Source organism: Penicillium odoratum, assembly GCF_028828045.1.
Source record: "Penicillium odoratum strain IBT 22623 chromosome Unknown utg000001l_segment0_segment0, whole genome shotgun sequence".
Classification (NCBI taxonomy): Eukaryota; Fungi; Ascomycota; class Eurotiomycetes; order Eurotiales; family Aspergillaceae; genus Penicillium; species Penicillium odoratum.
The window spans coordinates 2,998,752-3,012,212 of record NW_026643143.1 but is presented as its reverse complement, the minus strand read 5'-3'; the positions used below and the strand labels follow the sequence as shown (position 1 = coordinate 3,012,212).

The following is a 13,461-nucleotide window of genomic DNA, read 5'->3' as shown; positions in this document are numbered from 1 at the left end:
TCGATCTGGGTGGAGCGAAGCATGTCACTGCTCATCGGTGATTGGTCCGTTGTGCAAAATCTCCCCAAACTATATTGTCTTCGACTCCATTATCCTACAAGCCATTAATCTGTTTTATAATTTGTTTCAATTGATTATTGACGAGGAGGCTGGGGAATTCTCCTTGACAGATTCGATGATGTTGTCAGATATGAAAGTCACCACTCACCAAGCAGGTCTCTCGAGCTCTCAGGGACTGCAATTCCACCCATCGGATACGCCGTCGAGTCCTAGAGACGATGTCGAAAAACAAATAAACAACAAGCCCCAGGATACCCCCGACAAAAAATCTTCATTCCAAAGTCTTGGCTGGTTAGATCGGTTTCTGGCCTTGTGGATCTTTCTCGCAATGGCCATCGGGATCATACTGGGCAATTTTGTGGAAAACACGGGCCCTGCGCTGCAAAAGGGCAAATTCGTCGGGGTGTCTATTCCAATCGGTACTTGCTCATGAACTCCGTTCAATCCTCCAATGCCAGCTAACAGCTCCAGCAATCGGTCTTCTGGTCATGATGTACCCCATCCTGTGCAAAGTACGATACGAATCTTTGCACCATATTTTCCGACAGCGTGGGATCTGGATCCAGATTGCATTTAGCATTGTGGTTAATTGGATTATCGCACCTTTCTTGATGGTGGGATTCATTTTTCTCCCGGGTTCGCCATGGTGGAAGTCGCTGACATCTTATCTAGTTGGCGCTGGCGTGGGCTTTCTTGCCGGATGAACCAGAACTTCGAGAGGGTTTAATTCTAGTCGGACTGGCCAGGTGTATTGCCATGGTAAATCAAACTTCTATAATGTACCGAAATGATACTAATGGTTCATCTTTGATAGGTTCTCATATGGACCGGCCTCGCTGGCGGTGACAGTGAATACTGCGCCATCCTTGTTGCCATAAATTCACTCCTGCAGATGGTGCTTTTCGCCCCTTTAGCCATTTTCTTCATCAAGGTCATTGGCCACTCAGGCAGCCATATCACATTATCATATGCCACAGCCGCGAAAAGCGTGGCTGTGTTCCTCGGCATCCCATTAGGTGCTGCGATAATCACCCGCATTACCCTTCGAAGGATCACCAGCCCGCGCTGGTACGACCAGGTTTTCCTGAAGTGGGCAGGTCCGTGGTCTTTGATTGGGCTTCTATTCACGATCCTCGTGCTATTCGCCTCTCAGGGCCGCCAGGTGGTTCATCAGATTGTATCCGTGGTCCGAGTTGCCGCGCCCCTCGTTGTATATTTCATCGTTGTCTTTTTCGCTACTCTTCTTGTGACTTACAAGCTTGGGTTTGGCTATAAGTTAGCTGCTACTCAGAGTTTTACTGCTGCCAGCAATAATTTCGAGCTTGCTATTGCTGTCGCTGTTGCAACTTTTGGTGCTGACAGCAATCAAGCACTTGCTTCTACTGTTGGGCCGTTAATTGAAGTTCCAGTGCTGCTTGGACTTGTCTATGTTGTCAAATTCATAGCTAAACGAGTTGGTTGGACGGATTGAAATGAAAAGGGAGAAGAATAACCTTGCTTTGCAGCACTATCAACTTTCTGGATTCTGTTTGCCGAACACGATTTTGGCTTTGACGGGAAAAACTAGAGTATGGTTGGTTATATACGGCCTTGTGCCCATTTACTAATTAAAGTTGGTAAATTTTTGCGAGAAAATAATGAAATGTCTAGTCTCGGAAGTCCTGCACATGTGTATATGCCATTCCGATTCAGTAAATCAATGACAACCAGGATTAACGGTGACATTCCGTCGTCCAATCAGTGTAAACGACATAGAACCATCCCCCAATTCAAGACTTTTAGTAGCACACATTTATCTCGCTATCTAACGAGTGGAAAGAGCGAGCTATTGAGACCTTCCAAGGTTGCGGTCGCAATTGGCGGGGGAGCATACATTAGTATGCGCTGTTCCTTTCTGACCAATCAGCATTCGCCAGTGACATACTTCCTCCATGTACTCTATGTCTACTATAAATTTCACTTTTGGCATTCCTGTACTTATTCTTGTTTACATTCATTATCGAATTCATGTTCTATCATTATTTTCAGAGCTTGCCTTCGACATTGAGACCGAGAGTCTTGGGGAGACCACATCTTCTTTCAACACACTCAAAAAGCATGTCTTCTGCTATCCCGGCCACTTCCACACGCCAAACCGATGTCATCTATAGATCTTTGGCATTGTCTCCAAATGAAGATAACCCAGATATTCGCCAGAAATACCGACCATTCATCCTCAATGATGCACCCGAGGATTGGGTCAACAATCTTGACTTAGCTACAGCCCTTGACATGGCCGAGCACAACCTACAAAGCACAAAGGAGAGATTGAAAATCCTAGTCCTCTATGGCAGTTTACGAAGAAGATCGTATTCACGACTGGTAGCATACGAAGCCTCCCGCATCCTTTTCCGACTCGGTTGTGACGTACGAGTCTTCGATCCCGAAACCCTACCCGTGAAGAACGAAGTCGATACAGACCACCCGAAAGTACAAGAACTCCGGGAGCTCAGTGCGTGGAGCAATGGACATGTATGGGTCTCTCCAGAGCAGCATGGTAATCTGGTAAGCACTTCTCTCGATCCCGATTCCCAACGTTACTGTACTAACTCGAGGCTTTCACCACGCTAGACTGCCGTTTTCAAAAACCAAATTGATTGGATTCCTTTGAGCACAGGGAGTGTGCGTCCTACACAGGGCCGAACATTGGCTATTGCACAGGTGTGTGGTGGATCTCAATCATTCAATGCTGTCAACTCGTTGCGTATCCTTGGTCGGTGGATGCGCATGTTTACGATCCCGAATCAATCGTCGATTCCAAAAGCGTATACACAGTTTCCGGATGAAGGACAGCTAGAGGATCAGAGACTTTTGCCTAGTGGCAACCGGGATCGGTTGGTGGATTGCATGGAGGAATTTGTCAAGTATACTATTCTGATGCGGCCTCATATGGAGCTTTTTGGTGATCGTTTCAGCGAACGGGAAGAGAAAAGATCGAAGGCAAAGAGAGTTGCCGCATAGAGCTAGATTGAATAGACATCAATTGACTTTCTGTTGGCATAGAAAAGACCTCGCGGTAAAACACCATTATTGGTAATAAAAAAGTGGATAACGTTCAACCCCTGGAAAATGGTCCAGTGACTCAAAATAGGTACATGAAAATAGAATGATCATGCCGTAAGTTAGATTCTTCTGGCCAGATGAGACATAAAAAATTTCAAAAGAGCCACGCGGTTGCCTTCGCCTAAGAGCGGCTACCACGTTACGGCCCACGTTACCCACGCCACGATGTCGCCATTCGATGTCGGCAAGTATCCACCGAACCGGAAAGAAGCATGTTTTTTCAGCGACAAATTTTTACAGAAAAGAAAAATAGAAAATAGAAAATTACGAAAATAAAAATAAGAATAAAAATTTGAAGTCTCTGAATACCGCCGATGGCGTGCATTTCCATTGTTAGGCCCAGGGCTAGAAAGTAGTAGCTAAGGGTCGCGATAGGGGGAATATGAATCTGAATAATAAGAAATAAAGGAGACAATGAAATCGCCAGTAAAAATAAATACATGAGACTCCAGGCGGATGCGACGAGACATTCGATGAAAGTTGAAATTCGAAATAAGTCTTATGGAGACGCCATCCTAAGGAAACAGGAACAGGTTGAAAGGAAGACCGATCTTTAAAGATGCGGCACGATGTAGTAGTATTGAGGACCAGTGGTCAGACTCAACAAACGCCATCCCATGATAATTGAGTGAGGATTTCTGGAAAACGCAAAACGAAGTCGCTGGAAGTGGGTATCGGCGACGCAGTAGAATCAAGAATCAAAATCGACGGAAGTGATCGCAAATTGATCGAACCACCCATAGGTTTCTTTTCATGGTCAAGGTCGGAACCCAGTATTAGATGCGAGATAGGAGTCGAAAGGAGAAGAACTTTTGGTTTTGTTTGTCGTAAGAGGGTCGTGATATCATTTGAAACGGGGTGCATAGGTCGATGAAGTGAAGTCGATCGAATTGGATCATCTATGCAGTTCCCTTGAGCTTGCCCCAGCTCTTCTCCAGACCCCGGCGGGCCATGTCGCGAGCGCGGTCAGCCACGGATCCGGTGCTGCTGTTGGTAGCAGTGCTGGAACTGGAGTATTTGCGGCTGAGGCTGTAGTTGCTGCTGGAGTCGTCGCCGCGAGCCATCATGTTTCCGGCACCACCACGGCCGACGTGGTAGACAGGGGCGGCACGGCGAAGGTCTCGCTCAAGTTCCTCGTCGAAGCTGAAGATGGCGCGCTCAGAACTGCTGTGGACGTTGCCGGCGCCACCACGGCCAGAGGTGAAGGTCGTGGGAATGCGAGAGTCGAGGCGAGTCAAAGATGCTGGACCAGTTGCGGAGCGCGATTCAGTAGTCTTGGTGTTCTTGAGGCTGACCACATTTCCGGATCCTCCACGACCAGTGAAAACTGCAGGACGACTGGTGTGAGGCACCGAAGGGTGAGGCTCAACGACGCGGTAATTTGACGCCATTATAAAGATGTGTGTATTAAAAGCTTCAAGAGCTATGAAGAGGTCAAGGCCATGTGTTAATGTTGTGTGTGAAAGGTCGATTGAAATGATAGACCCAAACGTAGCGGGGGTGCAGATTCTTATGTAGTAAAATTAGTTTGGGGGCATAGAGTCATGTCCACGATGTCTCTGGGTCACACGGTGAGTACAAGTGGGTCTTCTTTTAAGCTGTGGAGTAATAATATTTTGGTATTTTTGATTTCCAATTTTGGTGGAGTAAAGTTGGTAAAAAATAGGAATTTCTTGTTTCAGTAGCGTCATCGTTCTCGGCAAGCGGCATTCCATAATTACTAGACTTGGACATGACTCATCCACTGAATACCACAGCAACCACCCCTGTGGCTCTTTAATTCGCTTTTATTGGTTTAAAATTTTTCTCCCCCCACTATTCTTTTCCTTGCCGCTTTAATGCTACTTCGCTGGCCTGGATCATCTGACTGGGTCTTTCACACCAATAATGGTCAGTCACACGTAACAGAAATAACTACAGCCGCCAATCAACATACACCGCGGCTAAAAACAGGGATGAGCGGTGATTTTCTGGGGGTAATGAAAACTCCCAAAATGGATTCAACCAAAGAAAAAAACCCTCATTCACTCCACATCTTTCAGCGTAGCCCGCACCTCGTGGTCTGGTTCGGATCTCTCGCTGTTTGAAGCATGTCGCCATTGCCCCGTGTCACTGTTCTAATACCCTAACTGGTTCATTGCATCATCCCGACCCGAATATTTGTAACTTTCACTCCCTATAATAGGACATCTATACTTCCGGAATATGTAAGTATATCTTAAGGAAATGTCGTGCTACCAAATAAGCAACGAAGAATTTGCAAATGGCATGAATGGAAGCTTGTTATTTCGTCTTCTTTGTCATATTTGCGCAAAACTTCGTAGCACTAGCACGCAAATAGTCTCTACTATACAAAAAAAATACGTGTACTCTTTACACCGTAAACTCTATACTCGATTTCAGGGGCCCGCTGATTTTCAGTACGATGACTCCGTGCGGGATATTTTTTTTTCTCTCTAGTTCTGTAGATCTGGTCTAGGGCCATACACTAGCCCACATGGTACCTGAGATCCTCACCAACAATTCACGCATGTCCACTTCTAAGAGTTACACTCTCTAACTAATTGACTATGTAACTAACTATAGGTTTTGCCGAGAAAGGCCAAAGCATGTTCAACGCCACAGAGGCACCCTTTTCTCGCCCCTTGCTGTACCTCGTGGCTCATCTGGGTTTTTATTTTACCAGGAACCGTCCGAAAAAGGAAAGGCGTTTCCCCAGATAAACAAGAAAAAAGGAAAAAAACAAGAGAAAAAAATCAGAAAAATAAAATGACGAAACAAAGTGGATCTACCTCAGCCAAAGAAAACTTTTCCCATCCATGTGCCCTCACTGGCCGAGGGATCCGAGTCCGGTGGATGTGGCAAATCAAAATCCAGAATGCCGTCTGTCCGTCTTGGCCGCCTTTCCCCAGATTTTCACCTTCTCTTCCCCGGACTCCGGATATGAGGCACTTGCTGTTCTTAATCAAGGCCACGGGACCATACTTGCAGCATGCAGGCAGATCCCGTGCTTTAATCTTCCTCCATTTTGGAGATTGGAGGTGAACGCTCCCCTTAGCCAGCTGCGGGCACTACTCTAATTTGTTGACCTGTACTTTCTCGTCTGTGCCTGGGCCTCGGGAACCCCGCGTTACTTTGGCTCGTACTGCCGAGGAAATGACTTTGGCCGCAAACGATGGTTGGGCTCATCGCGTGAAGGTGCCTATTGTATTAGCCCTGTCCATGGTCCGACCGTTTGCCGAATATTGGGGTAAGTCTAGTGCATTCGACCGTTCTATTTCCCTTCTAAGAAAGTGAATGGATTGGACACATACACATGACCGGCCTTGCTCTAGCGTGATGATATATGGAATCACGTAGAAGCGCTAAATTGACGCCCCTATAGATCGGAAACACCTGTTCCCCCCGCTCTTCTCTACACCCACTAATCATGCATGATGACACATAGAATATCATGCCCAACGATGTAAAAAGGCATATATTCCGCCATTTCTTGGAGTCGTACAGTCATCTACCCCCATTATTAAGTAATAGGGTCCCGCAATAAACACATGACTATCGAAGCGCAAGGGCCTCGACCACCGGGACGGTCACCGACTCTTGGGTATGCACGACCGGCAAGATGCCACGATGACGCAAGACTTTTCAATATGAGATGTTAATTGCGTTTTCAATGGTACATGTCATGTAAATTGCACCATAATCGGATGCGCTGGTTTCGATGGCGTAATTGCACGAGGCCAGACCGCAAATGGGGTGCAACATGTCCAAGGCAGCTGTTTTCGTTTTCCGAGTACCCAGGTGTCGCCTACTGCGATGGGGAACTTATGGAAATGAATCGACAAAGCGCGTGGTTATATGTATGAGTCTTTGCTCACGGACACACTCTCCTGTTGGTGTCCGTGGTGCATTGATGCAACGCTGGATTATCCGATAAATATACTGTCCATTCGATCAATTGATGTTGAAATGAAAATGCGACTCATCACCAAGCTGATTCCTACCCTAGTCATAGGTTACGGCAATTAGGCTGTGGCAAGACCATTATTCAATTGAGATGGGCCAGAGTAGAAACGATGACTCGATAACTTGGCTTCGGTCAGAATGGTGGTTAAGTTTTATTTTGAAAGGCAACTTATTCAGGTCAGTACGATCGTAGTGCTTGCCTACGATAACAACATTTCAAAGGCTTATTTTATCGCTACGCTTTCATTTGGATACTCCCAGTATACAGTATTGTACTTTTATAGTATCCTGGCTGGTAGGTACTGGAGTCGATACTGGAGTATGAAGTGTCGAGATCAGCCACCGGAGGGAGGTCGCCAAAGCTACAGAATTTTAACGCTTAGTCTAATTACCTTGTTAATATATATAGATCTTACTTATCGTACATGTTCATTAGCACAAATTAATAGGAGCTTGTCTCCTTCAATATGCTCATTTGGTCCTTCAGCTGCAACATTCGAACAACCCTTTTGTTTCTGGAGTCGAAACAGGCTCTATGGGCATTGGATGTTCGGTATACTGAATGAAAGACATGAAGCATCCACAGACTTGCCACGGTACCCTCTCCACATTACTGAGGGTATGTATTCCGGAATTGTGATAGTCCAATCTTTTATCAAAATTACCCAGACAGAGTATTCCAGGTACTTATAATTTATCATACTATCACGAGGTCTCAATTTCTGATACTTGCTCAATTCGATCCCTCAATCGATAAACCTCTTTAAAACTGTATCGATAAGGATGTGGATTTTGCCACCTTCACCGCCCTCACCTTCAACCATCCGAATTGGGAGACGACCTCCAACATGATCAACTCGGTTTCTCTTGATTGCTTATCGGGGACCTTTTGCAAGGGTAGTGTCTACAAAGCATTCACCTTTTAAACATCTCCCGATCCCCCATCTTCTAACAACCCTCCAACTGAGCTCCTCCGCACCCTGAACTGGAATTTTCCTCTCGCGCAACAGCCGAGCACGCGCAAAGAAAGCTATCAAGATGCCGAAATATAAGTTCCCTTTTGCCCTGTGTGATTGTGCTATAAATACTGACCTCATATCTACTCTTCTGTAGGTTCAAACCCCGACCTTTCCTTCAATAAACTATCTCTCATTATCCCGTCCCGCGTGCGGAGACAACGATCCAATCTTTTATACCAACCACTGCTACGATCACGCGATTCAAATGGTCTGATCACTGACTGTGATCTGATTCTAGGCGATTACTGCGATGTTTACCTCACACATGACTCCATGAGTGTGCGGAAAGCGCATAACTCTGGTCGTAACCATTTGAGGAACGTTGTGGAGTACTATCAGCGTATGTCACTGGAGATGCCTCTTGAGTGTAAGCATGGATCATATTGACAATCATCTCTAGAGATTGGCCAAGAGAAGGCTCAATCGGTCATTGACTCCATCACCTCCTCCTACGCTGCAGAAGGCCAGCCCCTCCCCAATCCCGCTATGGTGCCCGGTGCATTCCCCCCGCCATTCGGCTTCCCAGGTACGAAGACTCTTCTATCCAGCAAAATGCACATGCAACTGACACATCTCCTCTGTTGCAGGTCGACCTGGTCAAGGTCCTCCTCTTCCCTTTGGAATCCCTCCTCCCGGAGCTCCTGGCGCCCCAGGAATGCTGCCTCGTATGTCCAACCATCCAGGAGGAACCCTCCATTTACCAGAGCCTCTCTTTGGTGTCCCAGCTAATCAATTCTTTTCTCCTTGGTCAGCCCCCGGCGCTCATGGTCTTCCTTTCCCACCTCCATTCCCCGGCGCTTCAGGAACCCCGCCAACAGGAGGCTTCCCTCCCCCTGGCGCACTCCCTAACATGCCTCCTGGCGCAGGAAACCTCCCTCCCCCTCCAGGTGGCTTCCCCGCAAACTTCCCCATGCCCATCCCCGGAGGCGGTTTCCCCCCGATGCCTATGCCCGGTATGTCGAATTCGCCAATTCCTTCTGGCCCCCGCGGGTCAGAGGGCTACCCCATGCCTCCCAGAGGCGGGCCTCCTCCGGGAATGGATGAAAAATGGTAAATCAGTTGTCTTTTGATTGAATGGGTTGTTTTGAGGTGTTCTTTGGTTTTCCTCCCTCTTATTTTGATATCTCATAGTCATGATCACTACGTCCGCACGAGTAGGACGTTCTTTTTCTTGTCCTGTGACATAAACTTTTCCATTGTCGCTGGAAAGTAAAATTCTCCCTGAGGGTGTCTCTTCCTGGCGTTGTATTATAGCGTTTGGTTTGGGTTTTCTGCTCGATCTCAATACTCAATATCATGAAATGTCTCCCTTATGAGTAAACATTTGAAGGATAATAACAGATAATATGTAGAAGATTTGAGTATTATTCCCTAAATGTATGCACTAACATCGGGATCCACATGTAATCCGTGACATTGGAAGCCAAATGATCAGTATTTTGGGTGGATTGCTGCACAATTCAACGTTACTGTAATATTGAAGACATACATAGCATAGTATGTCATAAAAGAAGCTGAACATCCACCTGAACCGTATTTATTTGTCTCTCAAGTTGTGCTAGCACTAGCTCCAGAGGATAATACGCAAGCAGGATTACACTAATAGTTGAAGGAAGAAATAGAAGGTATATTTCAAAGAGCAGAAGAAATCCCCAGCCCCAACATTTGCACCGGAACACCGTAATTAACAAACGTAATCAAGAGATAGAAAAAAATACAGGTCGATCGGCAGCAAGAGTCCCTACAGAGGGAAGGAAAGAGGGTATTCTATCGAGATCGACAAAAAGAGAAAAATGAGAGAAAGAAAGTCTGAATAGAGGCAGTGTCACACCACTTGAATTATTTTGGTGGTGAAACGAAGGGAAGTGTACTGGAAGCAAATTGGCGGCGAGCCTGAGCAAAGAAACAGATCAAAAGAAATACCGGACCTAAGGGATGTTCCGTTACAGCCCCACGCTAAAAAAAAACATCACATATCTTCATGGTAGGAAATTGTGGAAAATTTCAGACAAACGCCCGCCTAGTGCTCATAGCCGGCTCCTCGTTGCCATGGACTAGAGCTATTTTGGTTTCTATAATTGGGGGCCAATGCGGATTGTCCGACGGGCATGTTGTTGTAATTCCGCCCTGCGGATGCTGCGGATGCTGGTGATGCCCGACCAAGCTGGTCGTAGCCTGGAGGAGAGTTCCGAGAACCAGAGGAATTGCTGGGGATAAGCGGAACTGATGGATCAACAGGTGATGGCTGGACCTGACGCTGAGCAGTGTGAGGTACTTGTTTGTACCCATTGCCGCCTTCGTTGCTACTGCCGTTACCGCTGCCATTAACGCGGCCACTAGAAATGGAGAGGGTATCTTCATCAAACGGACCCTGCTGGTACGCCTGGCTCTTGACGTCACCTCGAGCAGTAGCACCCAAGGCATCCAACTCGGTCGTCAGTTGGGTCTGTGACTTGATGAATGATCCCCGGTCATCACGCATTGGCTGGTATCGAGTATCCGGATTCTTGGACATGACGGCATAAACAGAGGCAATCAAAACAAGAATAAGGAGAACCAAAGCAAAGACGGCGTTGTACACGAAGAAAACGACACCCATGACACCAATCATCAGACCTGGTGGGTTGAAGACGTTCGAAAAGACCAGCAAGAAGATCACGTTAATGAAGTTGACGACCGCGATTGCAATGTTGTAGACGTTGGTCTTCTTGTCCATCCACGGTCGAATGACACAGACGGCGACTAACATACCAGCTTCGATGACCACCAAAGCTACGGTCTGGACAACGGGAGCGGACTGGCTCAGTCCGATGAACATGCCCTTGATCAGAACATAGAAGAGGTAGGGAACGACGAAGTAATACGCCGTTGCCCGATATTGCACATAGAGGAAGCCCCATTTATTAAGACATGCAGGATCCGAATACAGGATGTATGCCGGGTTTTTGTGCATCGCGACCGAGCGTTTCGCCAAACGAATGACCTTCTGGGCTGCCCAGCCTAGCGCAATCAGGAGAGATAAGAGCATCACCACAGCCAAGACGACCTCGGCTGGCGAGTCACGTTGAGTGAACTCCCAAAGGCAAAGGATGCACATTTGGGGGAAACCAATCAAGGTCAGGCGAAACAGGATACCTCGAGTGACAACCTTCCACCCATTACGGAAGTCTTGGAACGTGTCGCCCTTCATTCTGCCGTGCTTTACCAGTAACTCACAAATACCCTTAAAGGCGGCAATGATTATGACAACGATGAAAACAAAGACGACGAAGAAAATGAGACCGGTCAAGAAGATGTTGGTTTCTTCGATGCCAGCACGGAATCCAACACGATCGATGCCCCGCACGACTTGAACCTTCTGGCTGGAGTCTCGTTTCCCGAGAATGTTGAGCCCTCTCTTCATCAGATTGCGTACCGGATCTATGTAAAAGTCACGCTTCTTGAGAACCTCTACCGAGGTGTCGCTCAGTGAAGAGAGAACCGTTGAGGGTGTACCGCCTGTGGAGCGCTGATACCAGGTGCAGATTTTCTGCAGGAAACCGACATGAATGATGCCCATACTCCACTGGAAGTCCTGAGTCCACGATTCCACAATCGGTGGCATGTGAACAGCTGTCATGCCAATGATTGCCTGAGACTGCATGAAACCAAACAAAGAAAGCGCATTCGCCGCAACGTGAGCAGCAGTGTTGGAGTGACCCAATCCGGAAGTGATAGCAGATGCCGTGAGACCTAAGCCAGAGATGACTGCAGTCACCCAAGAAACTCCGACCTGGTAGACAGTTTTACCATTGGATAGCGCCGCTTCCACACAAGCAATCTTTTCGCCGGTATCCTTCGTTTTGATCACAATCTGCACGGTGGCATCAAGATCTGGAACAGTGTAGGCGATACCCGGGATCCTCGAGGCGGTATCATTTGGAAGAGTGAGCGAAACAGATTCCAAGTCAATGGGACCAGGAGCCATAGGACACATTCCCATCCCTGCAATGGAGCAGGGATCGAGGGTGCTTGAATAGGCCTTGTAGCCATAGGCCGTCAGAGTTAAGTCTGCCACGACCTTTCCGGAGATGTATGACACTCCATCGAAGCCAATCTCAAGGGAATTGTTGTTTGGGTAGAATATGACATGGAAATAGGTGGCTGTGAAGTTGCTACTCTCCATGCACAAGTTGAGTGAATTTGATTCGAGGTAGTTGACTGCAAACGCTGGCGCCACAAATGCGACTAAGCAGATAAGCCATGTTATTAACCTCATTCTGGCGAATCTTGAGATTAAGCTTGAGAAGAGAGTTCTAAGCTATGTCGAGAAGAAGAAAGGCGAGGTATGTGAGCGACAGTCAGAGCGGTACTCCAGAGTACCACGTTGTCAGCCGGATGCGGAAGCCCCCAAACGGCCGGGCTCTTGGCGATTGGTTTGATGGGGAGACTGATGCGATAGTGAATGTCGCCGATGCGACCACACAGCCCTTTCTTGTAAAGAACAGCTCAATGTGGTGGTCCTGGGTGTTTTTTACCGTATCATTGGTTGTCGCTTGTTGCCGAACGAATCAAAGGGCCACGGGTTGAAGCGATTGTGAAAGGTAAGGGAAAACAAGGGAAGGTCAGTGAACTAGAGTTCCAAGTCGAATGCGATGGTGTAATTGGTAATAAAGAGCTAGAGCACTTTGTCGAGAGAAGTGACGTCGGAGGGGGGTGAACAGGTGGGAGTTGCAGAAATAGGTAAACGGAGAATATGGAGAAAGTAAACCGAGGATCAAGAGCGAGCGGAACTGGCAGCATACACAGTATGGCCAAAGGGTTGGGAATCCAGCGATGGTGTAAACAAGTGAACAAGATTCGCAGTCCGAGAGATTCACTAAGGGAGGAAGAGCAAGGTCATGTTTCCCTTTCTGCCCAGAGACAAAGCGGGTCACCTGGAATGGAGGAATGTGGTTTCTGTATTGTTATGAGAGCTCTGGCGCTTGTGGATAGACCAATTAAATATGGTATTTTATAGGTAATTATGGTATTATAGTGTAATGGCTGTCAGTGGTCCAGTCCCTTTTTCGACGGGAACTAGGCCTCCCTGTGTCGATCACTGATTGTAAGCTCTTTTGAACCATCCCTACTACTTCACTACCTACTTAACCCCTCAATCATAGATGACTCAATTGAGATCCTTCCCTACTTAGTACTACAGAATCTTCCCCTCAAACCCCTACACACGCGTCCTTTAGGGGTAGTCTTGGCCGCAAGCGGTTGATGGATCTCGGCGGAACCAAGTGGGTCCTCCAATGCCTAAATACTGAAGAGAGATTATTTCATCCCACGT

General features: G+C 47.2%; 5 protein-coding genes across 5 annotated transcripts; 3 read left to right on the top strand and 2 right to left on the bottom strand.

Moving 5' to 3' along the window:
* Nucleotides 1-178: 178 nt before the first annotated feature.
* N7520_001148 (arsenic resistance protein) lies at nucleotides 179-1,531 on the top strand (the record flags this gene model as incomplete). Its single annotated transcript, XM_057135083.1, has 4 exons — nucleotides 179-479; nucleotides 532-674; nucleotides 733-819; nucleotides 875-1,531. The coding sequence occupies 4 exons, from the start codon at nucleotides 179-181 to the stop codon at nucleotides 1,529-1,531; spliced, it is 1,188 nt and encodes a 395-aa protein (XP_057001019.1).
* A 626-nt stretch (nucleotides 1,532-2,157) lies between these two features.
* Nucleotides 2,158-3,060, top strand: N7520_001147 (uncharacterized protein; the record flags this gene model as incomplete). The annotated part of the gene is made up of 2 exons (XM_057135082.1): nucleotides 2,158-2,604; nucleotides 2,671-3,060. 2 exons carry the CDS (start codon nucleotides 2,158-2,160, stop codon nucleotides 3,058-3,060), a joined length of 837 nt encoding a protein of 278 aa, XP_057001018.1.
* Nucleotides 3,061-4,061: 1,001 nt separating this feature from the next.
* On the bottom strand, nucleotides 4,062-4,553 carry N7520_001146 (DUF3602 domain-containing protein; the record flags this gene model as incomplete). The annotated part of the gene is made up of 1 exon (XM_057135081.1): nucleotides 4,062-4,553. One exon carries the CDS (start codon nucleotides 4,551-4,553, stop codon nucleotides 4,062-4,064), a length of 492 nt encoding a protein of 163 aa, XP_057001017.1.
* A 3,867-nt stretch (nucleotides 4,554-8,420) lies between these two features.
* N7520_001145 (putative U1 snRNP complex component Yhc1) lies at nucleotides 8,421-9,201 on the top strand (the record flags this gene model as incomplete). The annotated part of the gene is made up of 3 exons (XM_057135080.1): nucleotides 8,421-8,487; nucleotides 8,548-8,673; nucleotides 8,801-9,201. 3 exons carry the CDS (start codon nucleotides 8,421-8,423, stop codon nucleotides 9,199-9,201), a joined length of 594 nt encoding a protein of 197 aa, XP_057001016.1.
* Nucleotides 9,202-10,167: 966 nt separating this feature from the next.
* N7520_001144 (transient receptor potential ion channel family protein) lies at nucleotides 10,168-12,405 on the bottom strand (the record flags this gene model as incomplete). Its single annotated transcript, XM_057135079.1, has 1 exon — nucleotides 10,168-12,405. One exon carries the CDS (start codon nucleotides 12,403-12,405, stop codon nucleotides 10,168-10,170), a length of 2,238 nt encoding a protein of 745 aa, XP_057001015.1.
* Between the last annotated feature and the right edge of the window lie 1,056 nt (nucleotides 12,406-13,461).